We start from the raw sequence: 22,642 nt of genomic DNA, 5'->3' as shown, positions 1-22,642 counted from the left end.
ATTTCGGGAGATATGGTTCCGAGCATTCGGAAACAATAATTTTATTCAATAAGTTTAATCATATCAGTAATGAAGTGTCAATTTTTGCAGCCTGTCCTATCAATAGTATTTGGAATTCCAGAAATTGTTCCATATTTGATTGCCAGAATTAAATATTGGCCAAAATATGATCGCGTTAGAACTCGACAGCTATGCATCCATCCCTGTTAGGTGATCCAGCCCGTCCGAAAACTGTCAACTCCTTTGTAGGTTTTCCACTTTACCGATGCACCACCACCGCACAGTCTATAAAGTAGGGTACTCTGGTCCAGCCATCGTTCAGTACGTAGTTTGTCACGAAACGCGATTTTGATCGTCCGTCGTCGTCAGTTGCGTTAGGCGCCGTGCTTCAGTCCTCAGTCTTCAGTGGACATTTTTTCGCACAGGTCAGTTTGGGGGGCCCCGAGTCTACGCGGGTCATTTTGCGAATCGCCAACATTATAAACGTCAATCATAACCGCGGCCTTAAGTAGGGGAAGTTCGTTTTGGCGTGGGGAAAAATACTTCTGCAAAGTGAGCAAATTACACAGCCAGCCAGCCATCCGAAAGGGGGCTCGGAACCACAAGCAAGAGACCACTTTCATTTTCGTTCGACCAGTTGCCGCGTGCGGAGTAGCGATCCGCTACTCAGGAAACCAAATACTACGCGATCGCCAAGTCACAGTGACGGTTAGTGTGTTATTCAGTGGCTGCGTTGTGCAGTGGACTGCGCAACGTGGGCTTCACCCCTTTTGAAGTTCCAGCTGAGCAGTGCTGTGAAGCCAATTCGCCAAGTGCGAAGACGATTGCCGGGCGGGAACGGAACATTGTAACACAGGGGGCGCGCTTCACGTTGTGTGCGGGTGGGCGAAGTGAAGAAAATTTACCAAACTGCGCTGCGCTTCCCTCTTTCTCTTTAGACGGCTGGCGGCTCCACGGTCGGTCACGAAGAACTGTGTGTGCTTGTGTTGTGCTGTTGATAATCGCGGTGCCTGATTTTCGAAGCAGAAAGAGAAATGTGCTCTCAAGGTGTGACCGGAACCATTCATGACGAAAAAATGTTGAAAAGTTTGGCTCCTTCTGTTCGAAAGACATAGTATTCGATCACCGTCTCCGTGAAATTGAAGAAATTTTACCGAGGGAATCTAAAGTAATCGAGATTACAAAGTTTTGGACTATTTTGATGGGATATTCAAATATTCCTCAAAGGTGTGCATCATTATCAATTTGTAAACCAACCAAGTAATCATCAGGATTACGTTAAGCATTCAAACAAATGCGATGTCCAAGTATCTATTTCATAAATTTGTAATCATTACATAGATAGATTCTGAATTCACAACGTCTGTCCTGTGAAGGAAGATACCAAAATTTTTTTCAATATTTTAAAATATGATTGCAGCTAATAACATACACATAGCAGATACTATTTTTTGTTTATCGCAATGATCGACGTGATGTTGAGTTTCATTCATAGACGTATATCACTTTAACTTTTTTGTCATTTGAAACTAAAGTTTTTGAAACTTTAGGTGTTACTGTTGAAACACAGCTTGGTAGATATACTTTCATAGCTGTCAATTTGCCTTTCCAATGTTCTGGGCAGCAAGTTAATTTGCTTTAAAATGACTTGCGAAAATTTACTCGCAATAAGTCAAATTTTTTTGTCAATCCAAACATAGGTCATGGAATAATTCGTTTAGTAATTCCAACGGCAGAATTGTATTTGACGAGTGCCCTTCAGAATATTTCTCAATTCAATACCTTGATAGCCCTACTTGTGTTTTTCTGTTCTAAAAATCCTTCTACTATTGCCTTGGTCTTAACCGCCTCTAGCCATCTTTGTAGCCAATTAGTTACTCATGCTGATTTTGATTCTGATCATGTCCCTGTTACATTTCAAATATCCCATGAAGCGATTCTCAGTCATATCAGCTCCAATTTAAATTATTTTCGATCCGACTGGATTATATATGAAACATATATTGACTCTAATCGTGATGTTAACATTTCTCTACAAACAAAACTTGATATTGACAATGCTCTTGAAACTTTAACAAATTCCATTGTTGAAGCCAGGAGCATTGCAATTCCAAAATTTGAATCCGTGATTATAGACGATGATTTTAAACTCTAGATTCGTCTAAAAAACGTGAGGAGAAGGCAATTTCAACGCACTCGCTATCCTGCTATGAAAATTATATGGCAGGATTCGCAGAAAGAAATCAAGAAACATTTTGCTCAATTAAGAAACAAAAATATTGAAAATGAAATTTCTCAATTGGACCTTGGTTCTAAGCCCTTTTGGAACTTATCTAAAATTTTGAAAAAACCTCAAAAGCCAATACCGTTATTGAAAGAGGAAATCAAATTATTACTAACTAATTGCAAAAAAGCTCAAAAACTTGCTATGTAGTTTGAAAGCGTGCACAATTTGAATTTAGGACTTACTAGTTCAATAGAAAATCAAGTCACTCAGGACTTCGAAAACATTCTCAATCAAGAGAACGTTATCGAAAATTCCTGGGAAACTGATTTGGAAGAAGTGAGAACTATTATTAAAAAATCATACATATGAAAGCACCTGGTGATGATGAATGTTTTCACATCATCATCAAGAATTTACAGAAAGTATCTTATCATTTTTAGTTGACATATTTAACAAATGTTTTCAGTTAGCATATTTTCCCGACAAATGGAAAAAAGTCAAGAATATATCATTTTTAAAATCTTTTAGCTATCGTCCAATGAGTTTGCTTTCCTCCATCAGTATTTTTTGAAAAGGTCATCTTGAACAGTATAATGGTCCACATCAGTGGAAATTCAATTTTTGTCAATGAACATTTTGGATTCCGACATGGACATTCGACCACTCATCAACTTTTATGTGTAACAAATTTGATTCGTTTGAACAAACCTGAAGAAACATTCTCCTGATCTTGCTCTTCTAGATACAAAAAAAAAAAAACATTCGACAGTGTTTGATTTAAATTTTATTTAGGAGAAATTGAAAATAGATATTTGCATCTCTGATAGTCTTGCCGAACATGATGTGAGTGTTCTGCTGATGATTACGCTTTTATGCAGCCCAGCATTTTTTTTTCAAAGTATTTTCTGTATTCTGTAAGAATATTGTCCAGGATTCAATAAGAATCATTCTTTGAATTCAATCAAAAATTTTCAAAGCATTCTCTCAAAATCTCATCCAGTTCTATTTAAAAATCCTTTCCAGGGTATTCTCATGAAACTCCCGGATTTTACAAAAATCTTGCACCGAAATCTGGGAAAATTGTCCTTAGTATTCCGATCAATTCCCACCTAAAACTCATTTCATTTCATTCTAGAATCTTGAGAAATGTTTCTAAGCTTGCTAAGCTTTATACAATTAATTCACTAAGAATACTTGAGCATGAGAACCTTGTCTAGTATAATGTTCCGGATTCAATGATAATCATGGCAAGGATTACCTTTACAACTTAGAACGATATCATGTTGAACATTTTGAGAGAATCTTGCAAAAGTTTCCATGAATTTTATGTAAGAATCCTGTATAAAATTGTGTATGTTATTCATCTGTCTAATATTTGTTAAAATCTTCCTTATATATTTAATTTATGATAAGGAGCATGCGAGAATCACCCCTATGATTCAGTGAGAATGTGTTTGGATTTAAACTTTTTGTCGGCAATACTTGTTCGGACTTGCTAGAAAATCAGCTTCGTCCATTAAATAGTTGTCCAAGAAAGTTTTAGGCGAGAATCCGTGTCTATGAACTTAATACAATTTACTTACAACTACAGAGAGATCAAAAAATAATATAAAAACCTTCAAAATTAAATAAAAAATAACACTGCGGAACATATTTTTGTCTCAAGCACCAAAATACCTTTATTTACTAATTTAAGGGTTGCTGAGTCCATTGCCGTTTTCAGAAATATCATAGCACGTCTAGGTTTTTTGAAATATTGACTGTTGAAAATGCAGAATTTGACTGTTTCAGCCAACTTGCATGCAAGTTTACCAGCTTGTACGGCAATTTATTTGCTTAATTTGTCACAGAATTCAAACTTCATGTATAAAACAAACTTTATCAATAAAGCTCATTATATTTTTGATGGTAAAATGTTATTTTTTGGTCGTTAAGAAAGGTATTGTATTTTGCCATATAAGAGAAACGAAGAATTTTATATGAAGACTGCAAGTATGTTGGAAAAAATAGATTTAAATTAAATTTTATCGTGAAATTTCAACTAAATTGTATCTACATTGAAATTTCAAGTCCTATTAAGCATGTTTGATAGAGTATATCACAAAAAAGTTTGATAAATCATACTTTAAATTTCATGTTAACATCAATAAAACCAATGTTTTATGCTACTTTGGCGACCTGTAGCTAAAAATTGTGGCGTGCTGGAACATTTCTGAGAACGGCATTAGATTCACCTACCAAAAATCTACAAGAGACACATAACTTGATCCTTGAGACACGCAAAAATGTCATTTTTGTTACGCTGTGTAATTGAACGATATTAGTTAACTAGAACACTGTAACAAAAATAACATCATTGCATGTCTCAAGGATCAAATAAAGTGTCCCTAGTTAGTTTGAGGCTACTGAATCTGATCACACATGTTAAAACATGTCACAATTGTGGGGCCCAAACGCAAAGGGGTGTGACATTTTGATCAGTTTTTGGTATTTTTTGGTGATTTTTCCGTCCAGTAGGAAAAATAACATAATTCGTAGAAGATCGGCTTGGTTTTTTTGGCTCCCATACAATATGTATGGAGTGAAAAATGGCTGAAAAACTTCGAAATCGATTTCTTCGAAACTAGGTTTTTGTCACTTACACCCCTTTGCTTCTAACCCCCTGAGTTTTTCGCTAAAAGTCTGTTTTTTTTTTATGTTTCAATAAAATTAAAATATTACTTATTAAGCTTTCAAGGGATCTAAACCACCAAGTATGAAGTTCTATTCAACTTTCATTCAAAATATATTTTGGTTAAAATTGTACGACTGAATTTTGTGGTCCGCAACTTCGTATAAAATTCTTTGTTTCTCTCATATGGCAAAATGCAATACTTATCAAAATCATCAGAAAATAACTTTTGAGCGTCGAATATAGTATGAACTTTTTTATTATGAAAATTTATTGGCTTTTTTCGGTGAATACTATACCTATACTCAGAGTGAAAGGGAGTAACGAAAATAATGAAATGACAAGATGGATAGAATCGCAAGCGAGCGACGAGAGAAATGAATAGAAGTTGAAAATTTGTTTAAACAGAGGGCCATATGTGTGAACAACACAATCGAAACGACAAATCGTTGCCTAACGTCCTGGTCTTGAACGGCTAAATGTTGTAGTGTTACTACTAACACTAGACAGGCTGGTTCTCTTGAACTAAACTATTATTCACTTGTGTTTTGTAGGATTCCTAAAATGCATTTTAGAAAAAAAAACTTGATGTATTTCTGAAGTCCCGTTGGTAGAATTTGAAGAATCTCGAGGATTTGATGTATATCAGAGATTATCAGCCTTTTTGGTTCGCGGAGCACTTTGAAATAAAATTGAAGCGTGCTCCCTATTCTTCATCACCACTCCGTTTGAAATCAAGATTTTAATACGTTTAAATTGACCTTATAATTCCTACCCAGGGGCCCAGATAGCCGTAGCGGTAAACGCGCAGCTATTCAGCAAGACCAAGCATTTGTTTGAGCTGAAAATTTTATCGATTGGACACTTGCTGTTGTTGCCTAATCGATCAGGTTTTTAGCTCAAACAGATTTGAGGTTCTTCAGATTGTGCTCGCAATAATCGAGGATTGACTTCGATGCAGGGTGGGCCCAGATAGCCGTAGCGGTTAACGCGCAGCTATTCAGCATGACCAAGCTGAGGTTCGTGGGTTCGAATCCCACCGGTCGAGGATCTTTTCGGGTTGGAAATTTTCTCGACTTCCCAGGGCATAGAGTATCTTCGTACCTGCCACACGATGTACACATGCAAAAATGGTCATTGGCATAGTAAGCTCTCAGTGAATAACTGTGGAAGTGCTCATAAGAACACTAAGCTGAGAAACAGGCTCTGTCCCAGTGGGGACGTAACGCCAGAAAGAAGAAGAAGAAGAAGAAGCATCTTCACCTTACACATTTAATTTGGAATGCCAAATCTCGGCTTATTTAAACCAAGATTTGCACAGCCGAGTAGTCGGCAAACAAATTTTATGAGGGCTCAGCAAAAGAAAGCCGACTATCAGTAGATTCTACTTCGTTACTAAGCAACCTGGCGTTTTTTTTGGCTGAATCTTGGTTTAAATTATGAAACCAACATTTGCACAGCCAAGCTCTCGACCACGGTATACACAACAAGGTAGGCTATTCCCACGTGTAAACAACGATTTTCCATCAAAACATGTGTCGTCATTCCTATCGTCAAGCATGAGGCCTTGATGATAGTACAGGAGAGCAGGCCTTGCTTTCTTTTGCACTCGTTCGAGTTTGCGATAGGAATGACGTCACTGTCAAATGTCATTTTTCGGAGTATAATACCTTGCTTCTTTTTACCGTGCTCTCATCCACCACAAGGTCGAAAAATAAGGTCAAAATGAATTGAACCTCCACTTAATTTTTAGGAGTACAAATCTAAAGATCCAAACAGTGATCCTGAATGAAAACTCGATTGGTTAATCGCATTAAACGAGTTACTAATCGATCAAATTTTAGGCGCGGTCGGTTGTTTTGTTTTTTAAGCTTGTACTATTAAAAATGCTAGTTATGACTTGGTTTGGTATGATTAAAACAGTATTTGAAAGCAAAAAGTTGAGATACTTCAAGACATTGATACAAATTTTCAAAATTGTTGCAGGGCATCTGCCAAAGCTTCGCGGATCACGAATTGTAAACCGCTGTTGTATATAGATATGAGTAAAATGCTGAACTAGCAAATTAAACATTCAAAAATGTGCTTTTAAAGGTCTTTAAATTCTGCACTTTATACTGCCCATAACAGCATATTTGTCACATTTGACATTTTTGACAATTTCGAGTTAATACCGTGCACGGTCATCAAATGATGAATACTTTCAATTCACTTCCAGAAATCTTTGAGATTGTTCTAGAAAAATCGAAAAAAGAATACCAAGATGTTTTGTCATATTGGCCATGGTAACCGCATAACAGTCACATTGAGATTATACATGAGCCTCGTAATGTATTGCCAATAAAATTTCTATCAGAATTATTTTGCAATAATTCACCCAATATGCGATATGAGCTGTACGAAATTTCAGCCTCAAATAAGCATATTTGAGTTCTTGGAAATATTAAGAAATTTTAGTTCCTTCCCACACTGCTACAAATGGTACTACATTTACTCAATGCCTACTTTTGTCGAATGTTACAAATATGCAGTTTTCGGCAGTATACTGCCCTGCAGTCAGTTTGATCTGTATTTTCATCAAAATTGAGTTGAGTTCAATTTTCAACCCATCTTCCAATGCTCTTTTAGCTGCCCTAATGAGATATTTTATTTATTTATTTATTTATTTTATTTAGGAGAAGAGAAAAGCCCGTTTGAGTAGAGCTATCATTTTAGCTCTCTCTCAAATGGGCGCAAAACCTTCTCATCTTTTCTCATCAACAGAATAATACAATCACAAAAAATGATGAATTAAAACTAACATAAATTCTTAAATTAAGCTAACTCTACCTTAAATAAACCTACTATGTTCGAAAAATCTCACTAAAACTTCTCTTTACCGCTGAAGATAATAAGTTTTGTACGAAAAAAGTAAGAAAAAACAGCAAGTCAAATTGTCCCATAATGAAAAGTAACCGCAAATCAGTCCCACTACAGATTTCTGCACCGTGTAACACAAAAATGAATCGTTTTCTGATCATTTTTATATTCTTCTCAGAGAGATATCGTAGTGAACAGTAAATTGTGAAAGATTCATGAGGATTTGAACATGTTCCAATCCGCTAGAATTTTTGAATATGGAAAACGAGTTTGGAAACTTCACATTCCATTTTCTCAATGCCTACTTTTTACAGATGGGACTAACTTGTGATTCACGGCAGTATAGTCCTTTGATAAAATTTTCTTCAAATAACTGAAAAAATGCTCAAACAATATATTTTCAACTCTAAGTGGAGAGATTTGCAAAAAGTGTCCATTAATATATAACAAAGTCATATAAATGAGCTTCAGATTAAAAATTCTCTGAAAAAATTTACATGTGCAAATCAGTGGAACTCGTGATTCTCTCGATGTAATCATTTAAAATTGACAAGTAAGATGATTGAAAATTAAATCTTATGAATTCTTAATGCAATTCTGATGATAACTTACTTAGTTTACAAGCTGATAATGATGCACTGCTAGGGAATATTGTAAAGTATGTGCTTATCCTTTCAAAATTCAAAATACTTAAAATCTTCAAAATGCGATTACTTTCGATCTCCTCGTTAAAATGTTTTCAAATTCAAGATGATGCTTGAATAATACATCTTTTGAGTGGTGGGTATCATATATGTCGACATTTTTTTTTCGTCAATAACGATTTCCAACACACCGTGCTGCTCATTTCCCATGGGCTGCATTTAGTGTTACTTAACATTTCGGCGAACGGTGAAACGGATAGCGCAGATATGGGTTTGGCGTGACTCAATGATCAAATATTGAAGCTGCGTATGAGCTTTGTTTTTTGTGTTTGCTGCCACAGATCGAAACTAGGATAGGAGTGCAATATTTTTCCTTTGTTTTATCACTAGATTCGGAGCCGTAATTGATGCCCTCACTTCGCATTAACTAGGATGTTGCAGCGCGCGATGCATAACACATTGCGTAATAATCGATGGTTAAACCTGTTGAATCGTGTAATAAAAAAAAAGTCGATGTACGAGCTGTCTGTTGTTTTACACATATGAACGAGTCATTTCAGGTGTAACGTAAATTAATTTATCAGTTTCAAATGGGTGCAATGCATTTGAAATGTTGATATGTGTGCATAACTGCGAAAAGTTTGATCAATTACACAGCGTAACAAGAAGACATTTTTGCGTGTCCCAAGAATCAAATTATGTGTCTCCGGTAGATTTGGAGTTGCTAGTCGGAGGTTGCTGGAGTTGGAGGTCGCCAAAGTTGTATCAAACATTGGTTTCATTGATGTTTACATAAATTTAAAAACATGTTATATCAAACTTTTTCGAGATCTTATCCACCAAGCATGAAAAATAGGACCTTAGTTTTAATTTCAGATATAATTTGGTTGATATTGCACGATTAAATTTAGATTGAATCGATTTTTTCAACATGCTTGCAGCTTCCATACGATTTTTTTTTCGTTTCTCTTATATGACAATACCAAATAGTGTTATACACATGAAATTTGAATTCTGAAGCAATGAATGAATTGCCATACAAGCTTGCAAACTTGCATGCAAGTTGGCTAAATAGTCAAATTTTGCGTTTTCAACAGTCAATATCTCAAAAACTAGACGTCCTGTTATATTTTTGAAGATAGTAAAGGATTCAGCAACTCGTAATTCAATAAATATCGGTATTTTGGTGCTTGACACAAAAACGTGTTCCGCAGCGCAATAAATCTGAACCTTAATTGACCCTTAAACATGGATAAAACAACTCTCAGAACACAAATTCTACTTATGTTATCCAATATTAACCTTAAATAGCCACCTAGAGAAGAGTAACTCATTCGTGATGGAGAAATTCAATCTCTTTGCTATAAATCGCATCACAACACAGCAACACACTTCATTTCGTCGTCGACCCAAAGGCCCTCAAGGGGGACAGTGCGCATTTTCGTTGCAACTTGTATGGAGGCACCGTATCTGACTGAGTGTAATGCAACAACCCATCCGCACCGGAAAAATACTGTGAAATAATACAATGCACTAGTGATGAATGACAAACTTTTCTGAGACTAATGCTCACTTCGACATGGCTGTGTCTAATGAACAGAAATGATAATTTCATTCAATGCCGGAACAAAACCTCAAACCCATAAAATGCGCAACTGGGAAAACAACGACATAAAATCAAATCTTGGGAAATAAAGACACGATTTAGGGTGGCCCAGATTTTCCACAATTTGAAATGAGCGTTGACTTGAAAACTGAACGTGATTTCGTTAGCACAAATTTGGACCACCCCAAAGCGTACTAAGTACCAATGCATTTCCCCAAGCATAAGCTCCAACAGCACGCTGTGATGCTTATTGCTCTCATTTCATCTTCTTTGTTTCCTCTTGGTTTTAGTTCGTTTTATGTTCGAGCGTTAAGTCAGTGAAATTCCGATTATTTTTTGGCACGAAGAGTGTTGCAGAGAGTCCCGAGCGCACAGCGAAAGGATAAAGTTCGAGAAAGTGGTGTGCCAGTACATTTTACCAGTACAAAGTGTCCTCGTCATCGCATCCCACCCTCGAACAAAAAAAAATACGGTCGACTTTAGTCGCGAAGGAAGTGCTGCAAACTAATTCTGTCATCGCCTGTAATTAATCACCTGCCATTGTTTACGGCTACTACTGCTGCTGCTGCTGCGGGCTTTGCCTGCTAGTTGACAAGCAGAAGAACGTCACCGGGTAGTAAGAGGATTACTACCTTCCGGGACAAGGATCAAATTAGGACACGCGTAACCAAGCACCGCCAAACGACATCACATTGCACCCAGGTTCCGAAAAGCGGACTCAACGACAACATGAAGGTAAGGAAGCTTTTTTCCAGGTGTCGATTGAATCACGGAATAAACATAGCTATGCCCTATTGTGCCACTACATAGTATTACTAATTGCCTTTGCTTTGACGAATTTGTAAAATACAGTAATGTACAATTTTGTTTATCGACACAATTCAAAACTATTCCGGTATTGCTTGTATTGTGTTAACGAGTTCATCTGAAGCTTCATTCAGCACTTCGAAACTGGAATAGCTGGCTCAGGTCTATCAGCCAATTCATACAACATTTACAGAGTTGAAAAATTCAGCTCCTCTATTGGAGTTTGACATACGATAAATTGCCTAGACCTTGAGTTATCTAAAGCAAGAACTTTTATAGCAGCCTGACCATCTGAACAGAAGTACAGTGGCTCAATTTCATTTTCGTACGGGGCACTGTTTTCATATCAAGTTGGTATAAAACTATTATATGGTGCATGGACTTCGATATACTTTATCAATAATGAAGGTTATAGGTGTCATCTATTGTTTGGCAATGACAAACTGTATTCATTTGCTTAAATCTTTGGAATAATGGAAAAGTATTGAGATTGTGTCTATAATTGACCCAATTCCATATTCGTACACCTAACAAAAAGAAATATACAGCATTCAAAACTATTTTTTAATGGACTACATGACTACTTAAGCTCTTCGTTGTGTTGTTCAGATGCAGTAGAATCCATTTGGAAAATTTATAACCAGATATATTTGAAACTTAAGTAAATTTAAGAAAAATACCAGTTTTCCCATGTTTTTTGCTAAAATATTCGGTAAGTCGAACAATAAATGGCATTTTTTTCAACATCACTTCCTTAGGAATGATAATTGCGAATATTGCACAAGTTTCAAAAAAATATAATCAGTTTTAGAGTAGCTAAGAGTGGATATCGACAACTTATACTTTTGAATCTTAGGTAATATAATATTTATAACAAATCCAAAACCAAAAATTTTAGTCAATTTCTCTATGTTTGGCTCCTAAATGTATATACATAATCCATAGTTAATGTTCCTATCAAAACATTGCGTAATTATCATTTTTAATTTACATTTTACTACCATACATGATTATAGAGATTTATAGAATAAATATTATTGCCATAACCGCAACACAAACGTGTTTTTAAAATGATGAAAACAACAGGATATATTCTATTAATTAGTGTATCAATGCTCTCTGCTGATTCAAGTTATTTTGTATTTTTCTTATAAAATCAATAAATTGCAAAATAGGGTGCTATTTTGAATATAATTTAAATATTATTTCAAAGATAATTGAATATTACGATGACATCAGTTATGTGGAGGTATGTACAGCGTAGCTTAGGGTACTTTATTGTAAAACGAAGTTCGTAGTTCAAATTATTTTTACAGACAAATTCAAAATTAACATTTACCTGTTGTTTAGAATAAAAATTTGGTTTACATTGATTAAAAATATCATTTTAGAAGAGTTTTGAACTTATGGCACAACAATTTTCTGAACTCAAAATGAATAAAAACTGTTTATGATTTCTGTAAACTGTATATATTTCAACTAAATTTCTATAAGAGCTTACGAGTATAATCTATAGATTGGATCCAATGACAAAAATAAACGTTATTGTTCGAATCATTGGATTTTATAGCAAAAATCATTGGAAAACTGGCAATTCTCATAATTTTACCTAAATTTTATATATGTCCACTCATAAATTGTCCAAATGTATTTCACTACATCTGAACATCATAATAAAGCACTTCAGTAATCAAATAGAGCTTCTAAATTTAGTTTTGAACGTTGTGCGTTTGAATTTTGGCAGGTGTACGAATATGGAATTGGGTGAATTTTAGACATCAATTCAATACTTTTCTATTAATCCAAAGATGAATGTAAATGGAAACATTTTGTGATTGGCAAACAATAGATGACACCTATTACCTTCAATGTGGATAAAGTATTTGTAGCTCAATACTTCATTTAATAGTTTTTTGCTAACTTGATGTGGAATCAGTATCCTGTACGAATATGAAATTGGGCCACTGTATACCACTTTACCCATTACGCGCTATTGAAGTGCTAATTCTATTCCACACAGTGTCTACCAAGTGAGTAAAACTAATTCAGCCCAAGCTCACGAGAATATACACCAGCATAAGCTCTACCTTCAAGAAGGAAGCCATCAGTGTTTATTAAATAGAATTTTTGCACTTCTAGCAAAGCTAGAAACTTTCACCTACCTGTGCTATCTGGGATGCTAATGGGGTTTAGGCTCAACGGTCTATTACGGATGCACGTTTCGAGTGCGGTACAGAGAAAAAAGGGAAAAATGACTCTGTACCACGCCACCTTTATTTGGCTTGAGCGACAAGTCCGATGTCCCCCTGGAACTACATTAAGATATTACTACAGGGGGCTGAGGGCTTGTTGATGCCTCTACTCCATTTAGCTTCTGACTCTATTCGCTCTGGCTGCGATTTGTCTCTGTTTCTTCACTTGCAATTTGGGGCCGGCCACACGCCAAGGCTCCTATGATCTCTGTTTTGTGGTGAGCTATCTGCAGTTTGATTCCGCTCATCCAACCCTCGATTGTGTCAATTGTTTCCAACACTGAAATCTCCACCTCTTCCAGCGTCTCGCCCATAGTTGGACCGAAAATGGAACTTTGAGGGACGCCCGCTGTCACTTGTATTGACTTCTGCCCTTCACTTGTTTCGTACACTAGGATTCTGGATTTGGAAGTAGATCTTCAGGATCTTGCACAGATAGTAGTCAGGAGCCTGCATTCTGTATAGGGCTGCGGTGATGGCCTCCCAGATGGCGCTGTTGAATGCGTTTGCAGTGTCGATTTCCTCCTCGTTTATGCTTCGCCGCCTTTTCAGCTCACTCGAGCACTGCTCGAATTGCGTCTACCGTCGATAAGCCTTAGCGGAATCCAAACTGCATTTGCGACAACCCGTGCTCACTCTCCGCGCACTTCGTCAGCCTGTTAAGGATGATTCTTTCCAGGAGTTTTCCGAGCGTATCCAGCAGGCAAATGGGCCTAAGCGAGGCTGGATCTCCCAGTGGCTTTCCTGGTTTTCGTAGCAGCACCAGTTTCTGGATATTCCATGTTCCTAGAACGTTACCTTCACCAAGGCGCTTCTGCAACACCTTCCTAAATATGTCCGGATATGCTAGGATGGCAGCATTTAGCGTTACGTTCGGTATTCCATCTGGACTAGATAATCTGAGGCAAAAAGAATCGGAGCCGTTCAAAAGATCCGGATCACTCAACAGCACGAGTAATCCGCGGGTCTGTTTTTGCGAGATTAGGTTCATTTGACCAGCACGGATCAGAAAAAAGTGACTCGGAAAAAGAACGAACCGATTCTTTTCCTTTATTCTCTTTCGTTCGTTTTTCGCTTTATTATAACGCTTGAAACGTGCCTTGCTTTGCGCGCCACGCCACACGTGCAAGCAAAGTTTTCTGCTGCTCCGTGCTCTCTGCGCTCTCAACATAAACAGACAAATTTGCCCCACCCACTTGGGATGTAAGATAGAAAGAAAAAGTGCCCATTTGAATGGCAAAGCACATTTTGCTTCTTCCTTTTGGTTGTAGTAGGGGAAATTGACCAAGTGTATCGTTAGTTTCTTGGGAAAAATTTACGAAGAATGAGAGAGAAAAAGATAGGAAAGGAACGACGCATGTTGCCGGAGTGAATAGCTCGATTTAGTTCGCTCTTCCTTTGCGAGCCGCTGAGCCACTGAACCGTTCAAAAGATTCGGTTCATTCAACGAGTGATTCGAATTGGATCCGTTCACTGAAACAAGCCGTTTTGCCCATCTCTAATCCGAACCAGGGACTTTCTTCGATTTTAGTCGTTTCCCTGCTTCCCGTCGTCAGACACTTGCCATTTCTCAGCGATTGCTTCTGCGTCTTCATAGTACGGCGTTGGTGACTAGGACGTTAAATCGTGCTTCGGGAAGAGACCCTCCACGATCAACTTCAGCTTGTCTGAGATGTGAGCTAATTTTGAAGGGCTCTTGATCTTTGTCATAACGGCTCGATACGCATTACTTCATGGATTGGTGTCTGCATCTCGGCACAACTCTTTGTAGCAATAAGATTAACTTATCTTCCGTTTGAGTGCAGTCCAAGCTTCTCTAAAAGCCGTCCTTTGCTCTCTTATCTCCAATTCCGTTCCTGCTCTCTGAGCCCGCCTTCTAGCTCTGAACCAAGTACCGCAAAGCGTGCTGAGTGTGTTTTCACGTCATAGTTGCGTCACAAGCCATTACCATCAGTGCAACATACTATATTGTTTGATATGCTGCTTTCCGAATTCACCAAAAGTGGCAAACAAAGAATTGTGTGCAGATCTATGATACACTGGATTTCTCAATACCGTTTTGATTCATATTACGGACACTTAAGGCCCCTGTGAAGTATAACCGATTGAAAAGCATATAAATTGAAACATATTGCATGATACCTGTGCGTTATCAGACTTTTGAAACACTCAACTTCCGAACGGTGTGCGAAGATTTGGATTCCAAAGCTTTAATTACCTAAAATAAATAGAAATTAATGATCTTTCCATGATTCTTATTCCGGACGCATCATCACTTTTGCTTCATTTTACGGACACCTTGTTTCAAATTCCGGACAACTCACGAAAAGAAAAACTTTAATAGTTAAATTATAATTAAACTCCCGCATTCATAAAAGCAACGTCAAAACAAGTTGCGCATTATAAATTTTCATGGATTGCTATTTGAAATTCATATTAAAACGCGCCTGAAAGTTGGGTACTTTTAAACAGGAAATTTTGAAACATTTCAATTGAAACCTCTCCCATACAAAGTAGAGTGTCCGGAATTAGAAGATCTCCGCAATTTGAATCAAAACGGTAAGAGCAAGAAAGTGCTTGTATGTGTAGTGGCACAGCGTCGAAAAGAGCCTCGAGCGCTGCCGTGGGAGTCTTAGAGAACGCACCAGACATTGCCACCAAGCATATCCTTTGGAGATGGCCCAATTTTGATTGGATTGTTCTCACTTCGCCATTTTGCCACCACACAAGACATCCATTAACTAATATTGGTCGAACAACTGCTGTGTAAATCCATTTAATATACTTGGGTTTGAGGCCCCATGTTTTACCAAAGGTTCGCTGGACTCTGAAATCAATGTGAGGTGGCCAAGAAGTTTGGAATCCAGAACGACTCCGACATACTTTATCTGATCAGTTACATGAATCTCAGTGCCAAAAAGACGTAAAGGTCGAATTCAATCGCAGTTTCGTCTCTCCGTAAAAAAAAACAATAGATGTTTTATTCGGGTTAACCGAAAAGCCATATTGGCGACACCAACTCTCGACTACCTGAAGAGCACTTTGCATCAGGTCGAATAGGGTGCTTATGCACATACCAACTATCAAGTCGTCGGCAAATCCATAAGTTGGAAAATCGCTATTATTGAGTTGCCTCAATAGCGTATCTGCTACGAGTTTCCACAAAAGTGGTGACAAGACTCCCCCTTGAGGGCATCCGCACACACTCAATTCACGAATCGCTGCTTGACGCAATGTCGAGAAGAGATATCGGTTTTGTGAGCATTTGATGAACCAAATGGTAATCATTGTAGTTAGCCCATGGTTTCGTGCAGCTTCCAATATGACATCGAAGGACACGTTATCAAAGGCACCCTCAATATCCAAAAAAAAACAAGCAGGATTGCTTCTGAGCGAATGCTTTCTCGATATCGCATACAACTTTGTGTAAAAGAGTCACAGTGGACATTCCAGATTGGTAAGCATGTTGATTCACATGAAGAGGCATTTCAGAAGAAAAGAAGTCAGACTGATTGGTCTAAAACTCTTCGCTTCCTTCCTCATATGACGCACGTCCTCCTTTTGGGATAAACTTTACAATAATATAACGCCAGGATCTGGGAATATACCCGGTAGCAAAACTGCTTACAAGTAGTTTTTTCAAAACATGTTTGATAAACTCAAATTCTTTCTGGAGCAGAACAGGATAAATCCCATCTGTTCCTGGAGATTTGAAATAAGTAAAACTATTGAGTACCCGATTCACTATTGAGGGAATCGATTCAGTAGTTACGATATTGCGAAGCCAGAGACTCATAACTACATGAAAAGACATTTGGTTCATCCGTAGATGCTATGTCCAGGGAAATGTGTATTGAATAAACATTCTAAAACTTCTTCATCAGAAGAATTAAAGTCACCATTAGGTAAGCGAATTTCGTTCGTTTGGAAATCCTTAGATTTTGCAACGATTTTGTTCAGCCGACTAACTTCACTCAAACTGGAAACATTTGTACAAAAGTTTATCCAGCCGGATCGTTCAGCAGAACGAAGAGCCTTCTTGAAAGCCTTGAGAGCCAACTTGAATGACTCAGATGCCGTTCAGCTAGATCTGAGTCATTCAAGTTGGCTCGCTACACGACAGTTGTTCCAACACCTTTGACATTGTTTCCTGAGCCGATCAGAATTTCACCATGGGGTCCCTTTTGTAGTCTTCACAGACTGCAGAGGACCTGTTTCTCCAAAAGCTTCCATAATGTAGGATGTTCTAGTATCAACAGCATCATCCAAATCATTTGGATTTTCAATAGACGGAGAGTATCCATGAAATTTGATCGCAACCAATTCAATATAGAGTTTCCAGTTTGTTCACCGGGGATTCCTAAAACGCAAAGTCTGCGCAGGTACATTTAAATGTTCAATGAAGATGTAGCGATGATCAGATAATGATTCCTCATCTGATACATGCCAATTCGTCAACTTGTAACAGATTTTATTCGAGCAGAGCTTCATGTCTAACACTTCTTCCCTAGAAGCTACCATGAAGGTTGGGCGATTGGCTATGTTAATCCAGGATCTGTACTTCTTAAGAATTCCATCAGCCTGGAGCCTCTCAAATTGATATCTGAGCTGCCCCAGATGATGTGATGAGCATTGGAATCACTGGCCACAATCAGCGAAAGCCCTTTTGTTACGCAGTGCGTGACACCTCGTTTGAAGTCATCCGTTGGGGATGGTTCATATACCGAACAATAAACGTATTTCCTGTTGAGGTCACCCATTGGAAACATCGATTGTGACAGTTAAGTAGTTAAGTCAGAAACGAGTGTAGCCACGGTTGCTTTATTAACGAGCACACATGCACGGGGCATGGAGCGCGAGTTTGCCTTGCCAAGTTTGCTGAAAGTAGCAAAAACTGGGTCCACAAGGTAACCTTGATAGAAGTTCCCCTTACGAAAGTAAGGTTCTTGAACTAGCGCCATTTAGGTTGTACCGTTTTGCATGAGTCTGCAAAGATTGATCGTTGCTGTTCTTTTATGCTGAAGATTGATCTGAAAAATCCTAATCAAAGTCACTACCCAAACTAGGCAGGATTAAGCTTTTGGCAAACTCAGCACGAAAAAGACCAGCAGTGAAAAAACCAGATCGTTAACTATTGAAAGTCTCCAAATGCGAAAAAGAACAGAATACACTATGTAAATGTATAATGTGGAACCATATAGCTAATAATTTAGTTTAATTCAAATAACAGCATATTCATACGCTTCTTTAGCCTCAGGCGTTAAAGTGAAGAAGCGCAGTCGGTTATACAGGAGAAACACAAGGTCACAATAGCTCCGGGTAGCACAGGGAGGGAATAGGGGCCCAAATAGCTGTAGTGATAAACGCGCAGCTATTCAGCAAGACCAAGCTGAGGGTCGTGGGTTCCAATCCCACTGATCGAGGATCTTTTCGGGTTGGAAATTTTCTCGACTTCCTAGGACATAGAGTATCTTCGTACCTGCCACACGATATACGCATGCAAAAATGGTCATTGGCACAGCAAGCTCTCAGTTAATAACTGTGGAAGTGCTCATAAGAACACTAAACGGAGAAGCAGGCTCTGTCACAGTGGGGACATAATGCCAGAAAGAAGAAGAAGAAGAAGCAGAGGAAGGGAACAATGCACTGTACGACACCGTGTAACGCCACAGAGTCCATCAGAGGTTAGGTTTTGTTTAGATCCTCCTAACCATTCATTCCTAGGCATGGTAAGCATGAAGCCTCATCACACCATGAATCAGGGGTCACCTGTGAAGTGGACTTTTACCACCAGAACCAACAGTCCCTAGTGTCCATTCTTAGCCAATTGAAACAGGTGCTACCGACACTACGTGGCTATCTAGGCTGATCGGGAAAAATAAGTTGATATCTATGAACAACTCCTTACGTCCTCAAGCAGCCAAAAAAAATATTACATTGCACCCGGCGCAAAAATCGAACTCAACGACAAATTCAATGTAAGGAAGCTTTTTGCAGGTGTCGATTGAATCACGGACTCAATCACGGACTCAATCACGGACTATTCCCTACAAGTGCCACTACATGCTATTTACTACTTGCATGCGTAACCAAGTGGGATTTCTCTACTCGAATTGAACAATCAAATTTCATAAGTGCATTCGGTTATCGGGTACCGATGCGGTTCGATCTTACACGTCGTTTGCCTCGTTTCGGTAATTGGAAAATTGACGATGGCAAAAAAAATGTCGAACACTACTTACCTACTGACTGTTGAAATGTTTGATCGGTTGCACACATTCATTAGCTGGGTACGAAATGCAATTTGGAGTGGACAAAACGTGCGAGACAAGTTTATTAGGTTCGGTGCTTGCTCTTTGCTAAGATTGGCTTCCAACCGATTCTCTAAGGTTAATCGACATCTTTTTTCGACAAATTATCCAATATGCAACTGGACAACTGGGGCCAAAAGTTTGGCAACACAAATAGAGCGCGAATAGTTCAACGCAATAAAATTTGAAAGACTGTTGCAACTTTGCGCGAAACAGAAAGTAACTTGGTTTTAGGTTCCAAACCAAAGGCGGAGAGGAAATAATGAGCACATTGCGATGGGCCTTTCCCATTTGAAGCCAAAGCAATGACCGTTTAATTCAAAAGTGCCTTGATGTGTATCGTGACGGTTTCATACCGTACCAGTTCAAGCAATCATTATGAAAAAGAGAACCCAATCTGGCTTTCTCAAGAATATCATTTAGTTCACTTTAACAAAAAAGATCAACATAATATCAAAGCTTAAGAAAAAGCAGATGTCCGTGTGACATGGGAACATTTCCAGAAACCTGGAGAAAATTTTCAGAACCCCACTCAGTGCCGTCGGTGCCAAAAGTGGGGTCATGGTACAAAAAATTGTCGCATGGATGCTAAATGCATGATTTGCCGAGGTTCATCTCACGCCAAGGACGTCTGTCCAGTGAAGGAAGTTACCGATAAGTTCTTTTGCGCCAATTGCAAGGGCAATCATAAGTCAAATTTTTGGTCTTGCCCTTCGCGCAAGAGAGTCGTTGAGGCTTGTGCCAGGCAGATGAAAGATAATATCCGTTACGTATTGAACAATGCTCATTTTTCAGTTAACGATCGCTTGATCATCAGGAAGATCATAATCATGCTCGTTCACAAACTTACTTTAATCCGTCAGTAGCCGTTCGAATACCGAATACGAAAACCCACGGAAAATCCTTTGATGGTATCGTAGCAGGTAATTTGAACTCCTCCCCTAATCGTACTATGAGTACCCATTCCACTTGTATGAAATCGAACGTAAAAACCCCCGAAAATTCTAACGGAAAATCATCAAATGCCTCTGATTTTAATTTTCTAACTGAACAATTGAATCTAATGATTGATGCAATGTTCAAAGCCACCACTATAACTGAAGCAGTCCAAGTTGGTGTAAAATTTACGAATCAAATATTACGTTTTTTTATTTGGATTACATTTTTCTAATGGATCCAATAAATAATAATTTAAATATTTTAAATTGGAATGTTCGTTCTCTGAATGGTTAAGAGAACGAGCTGTTTAATTTTCTTACAGCTAATAACGTGCATATAACAATTATTACTGAAACATATTGAGAACCTGGCTAGGTGTTTCTATTGCAACACAGCTTGGCAAATATACTTTCATAGCTGCCTATTTGCCTTTTCAATGCTCTGGACAGCAAGTTAATTTGCTCCAAACTGACTTGCGAAAATTGACTCGCAATAAGTCAATATTTTTGTCATTGGTGACTTTAATGCCAAACATCGGTCATGGAATAATTCTCAAAGTAATTCCAACGGCAGGATTTTATTTGATGAATGCTCTTCAGGATATTTCTCAATTCAATACCCTGATAGCCCTACGTATTTTTCCTCTTCTAGAAATCCTCCTACGATTGATTTGGTCTTAACCGACTCTAGTCATCTTTGTAGCCAATTAGTTACTCATGCTGATTTTGAGTCTGTCATGTCCCTTTTACGTTTCAAATATCCCATGAAGCGATTCTCAATCCTATCAGCTCCACTTTCAATTATTTTCGAGCCGACTGTAATATATATGAAACGTATATTGACTCTAATCTTGATGTTAACATGTCTTTACAAACAAAACTTGAAATTGACAATGCTCTTAAAACTTTAACAAATTACATTGTTGAAGCCAGAAGCATTGCAATTCCAAAATGTGAAGTGAAATTTGAATTCGTGATTATAGACGATGATCTTAAACTCTTGATCCGCCTTAAAAAAGTGAGGAGAAGACAATTTCCACGCACTCGCGATCCTGCTATGAAAATTATATGACAGGATTTGCAGAAAGAAACCAAAAGGCGTTTTTCGCAATTAACACTTCAGTCGCCGCGCTGTTGTGTTTTGTACAACACTGGTGAAAAAAGCACGCTTTTCGCTCCCAACATCAGCGTGGTGGTTCTGACAGTGCCGAATCGCGCGACGACTGATAGGTTAAGAAACAAAAATGTTGAAAATAAAATTTCTAAATTGGACCCTGGCTCTAAGCCCTTTTGCAAATTATCTAAAATTTTGAATATACCTTAGAAGCCAATACCGGCATTGAAAGAGGAATACAAACTATAACTACCTAATTACGAAAAAAATCAAAAACTTGCTATGCAGTTTGAAAGCACGCACAATTTTATTTTAGGACTTACTAGTCCAATTGCAAATTAAGTTACTCAGGATGTCGAAAATATTCTCAATCAAGAGAACATTTTCGTTAATTCCTGAGAGACCGATTTGGAAGAAGTGAGAACTATTATTAAAAAATCCAAAAATATGAAAGGTCTTAGCGATGATGGAATTTTCTACATCCTCATCAAGAAACTTCCAGAAAGAAGCTTATCATTCTTAGTTAATATATTTAACAAATATTTCCAATTAGCATATATTCCTGACAAATGGAAAACTGCTAAGGTTGTACCAATTTTAAAACCAGGTAAATATCCTGCAGAAGCTTCTAGCTGTCGCCTAATCAGTTTGCTTTTCTCCATCAGTAAACTTTTTGAACAGAATGATTGATCCGTTCCAACAAATTTGAAGGCTATTCTACTGGTCTTGATCTTTATCTTTATACATAAAAAAACCATTCGACAGTGTTTGGCATGAAGGTTTGATTGTAAAATTTAAAAAACTTTGATTTTCCAACATACATTGTTAGAATAATTCAAAGTTATTTATCAAATCGTACACTTTAGATTAATTACACTGCGGAACACGGTTTTGTCTCAAGAGCCAAAATACCGCTATTTACTAAATTAAGGGCTGCTGAGTACATTGCCGTTTTCAGAAATATCATGGCACGTCTAGTTTTCGAGATATTGACGGTTGAAAATGCTAAATTTGACTGTTTAAGCCAACTTGCATGCAAGTTTTCCAACTTGTACGGCAATTCGTTTGCTCAATTTGTCACAGAATTTAAACTTAATGCATAGAACAATAATTATCAACGAAGTTCATAATATTTTCGATGGTAAAATGTTATTTTTTGGTGGTTCAGAAAAGTGTTGTATTATGCCATATAAGAGAAATGAAGAATTTTATA

The 22,642-nt window shown here is 37.7% G+C and overlaps 1 protein-coding gene across 5 annotated transcripts in view; it reads left to right on the top strand.

Moving 5' to 3' along the window:
* The first annotated feature begins 316 nt into the window (after window positions 1-316).
* Window positions 317-22,642, top strand: part of LOC110677132 — a 147,576-nt gene continuing 125,250 nt past the window's right edge. For 4 of the 5 annotated variants that reach the window (XR_002500980.1, XR_002500975.1, XM_021847901.1 and 1 more), the window contains exons 1-2: window positions 317-425; window positions 10,298-10,742. Coding sequence is in view for 2 of the 5 variants with exons in the window: in XM_021847901.1 (XP_021703593.1) it covers window positions 10,737-10,742 (6 nt within the window). In the remaining 3 variants the exon portion in view is untranslated. Of the gene's footprint in view, window positions 426-458; window positions 709-10,297; window positions 10,743-22,642 lie in introns of those variants that run through there. The other variant, XR_002500979.1, reaches the window with a different exon arrangement.

This window comes from Aedes aegypti, chromosome 1 (genome assembly GCF_002204515.2).
Source record: "Aedes aegypti strain LVP_AGWG chromosome 1, AaegL5.0 Primary Assembly, whole genome shotgun sequence".
Classification (NCBI taxonomy): Eukaryota; Metazoa; Arthropoda; class Insecta; order Diptera; family Culicidae; genus Aedes; species Aedes aegypti.
Note: the sequence above shows the minus strand (reverse complement) of the source record. Positions and strands in the feature narration are given on the sequence as shown.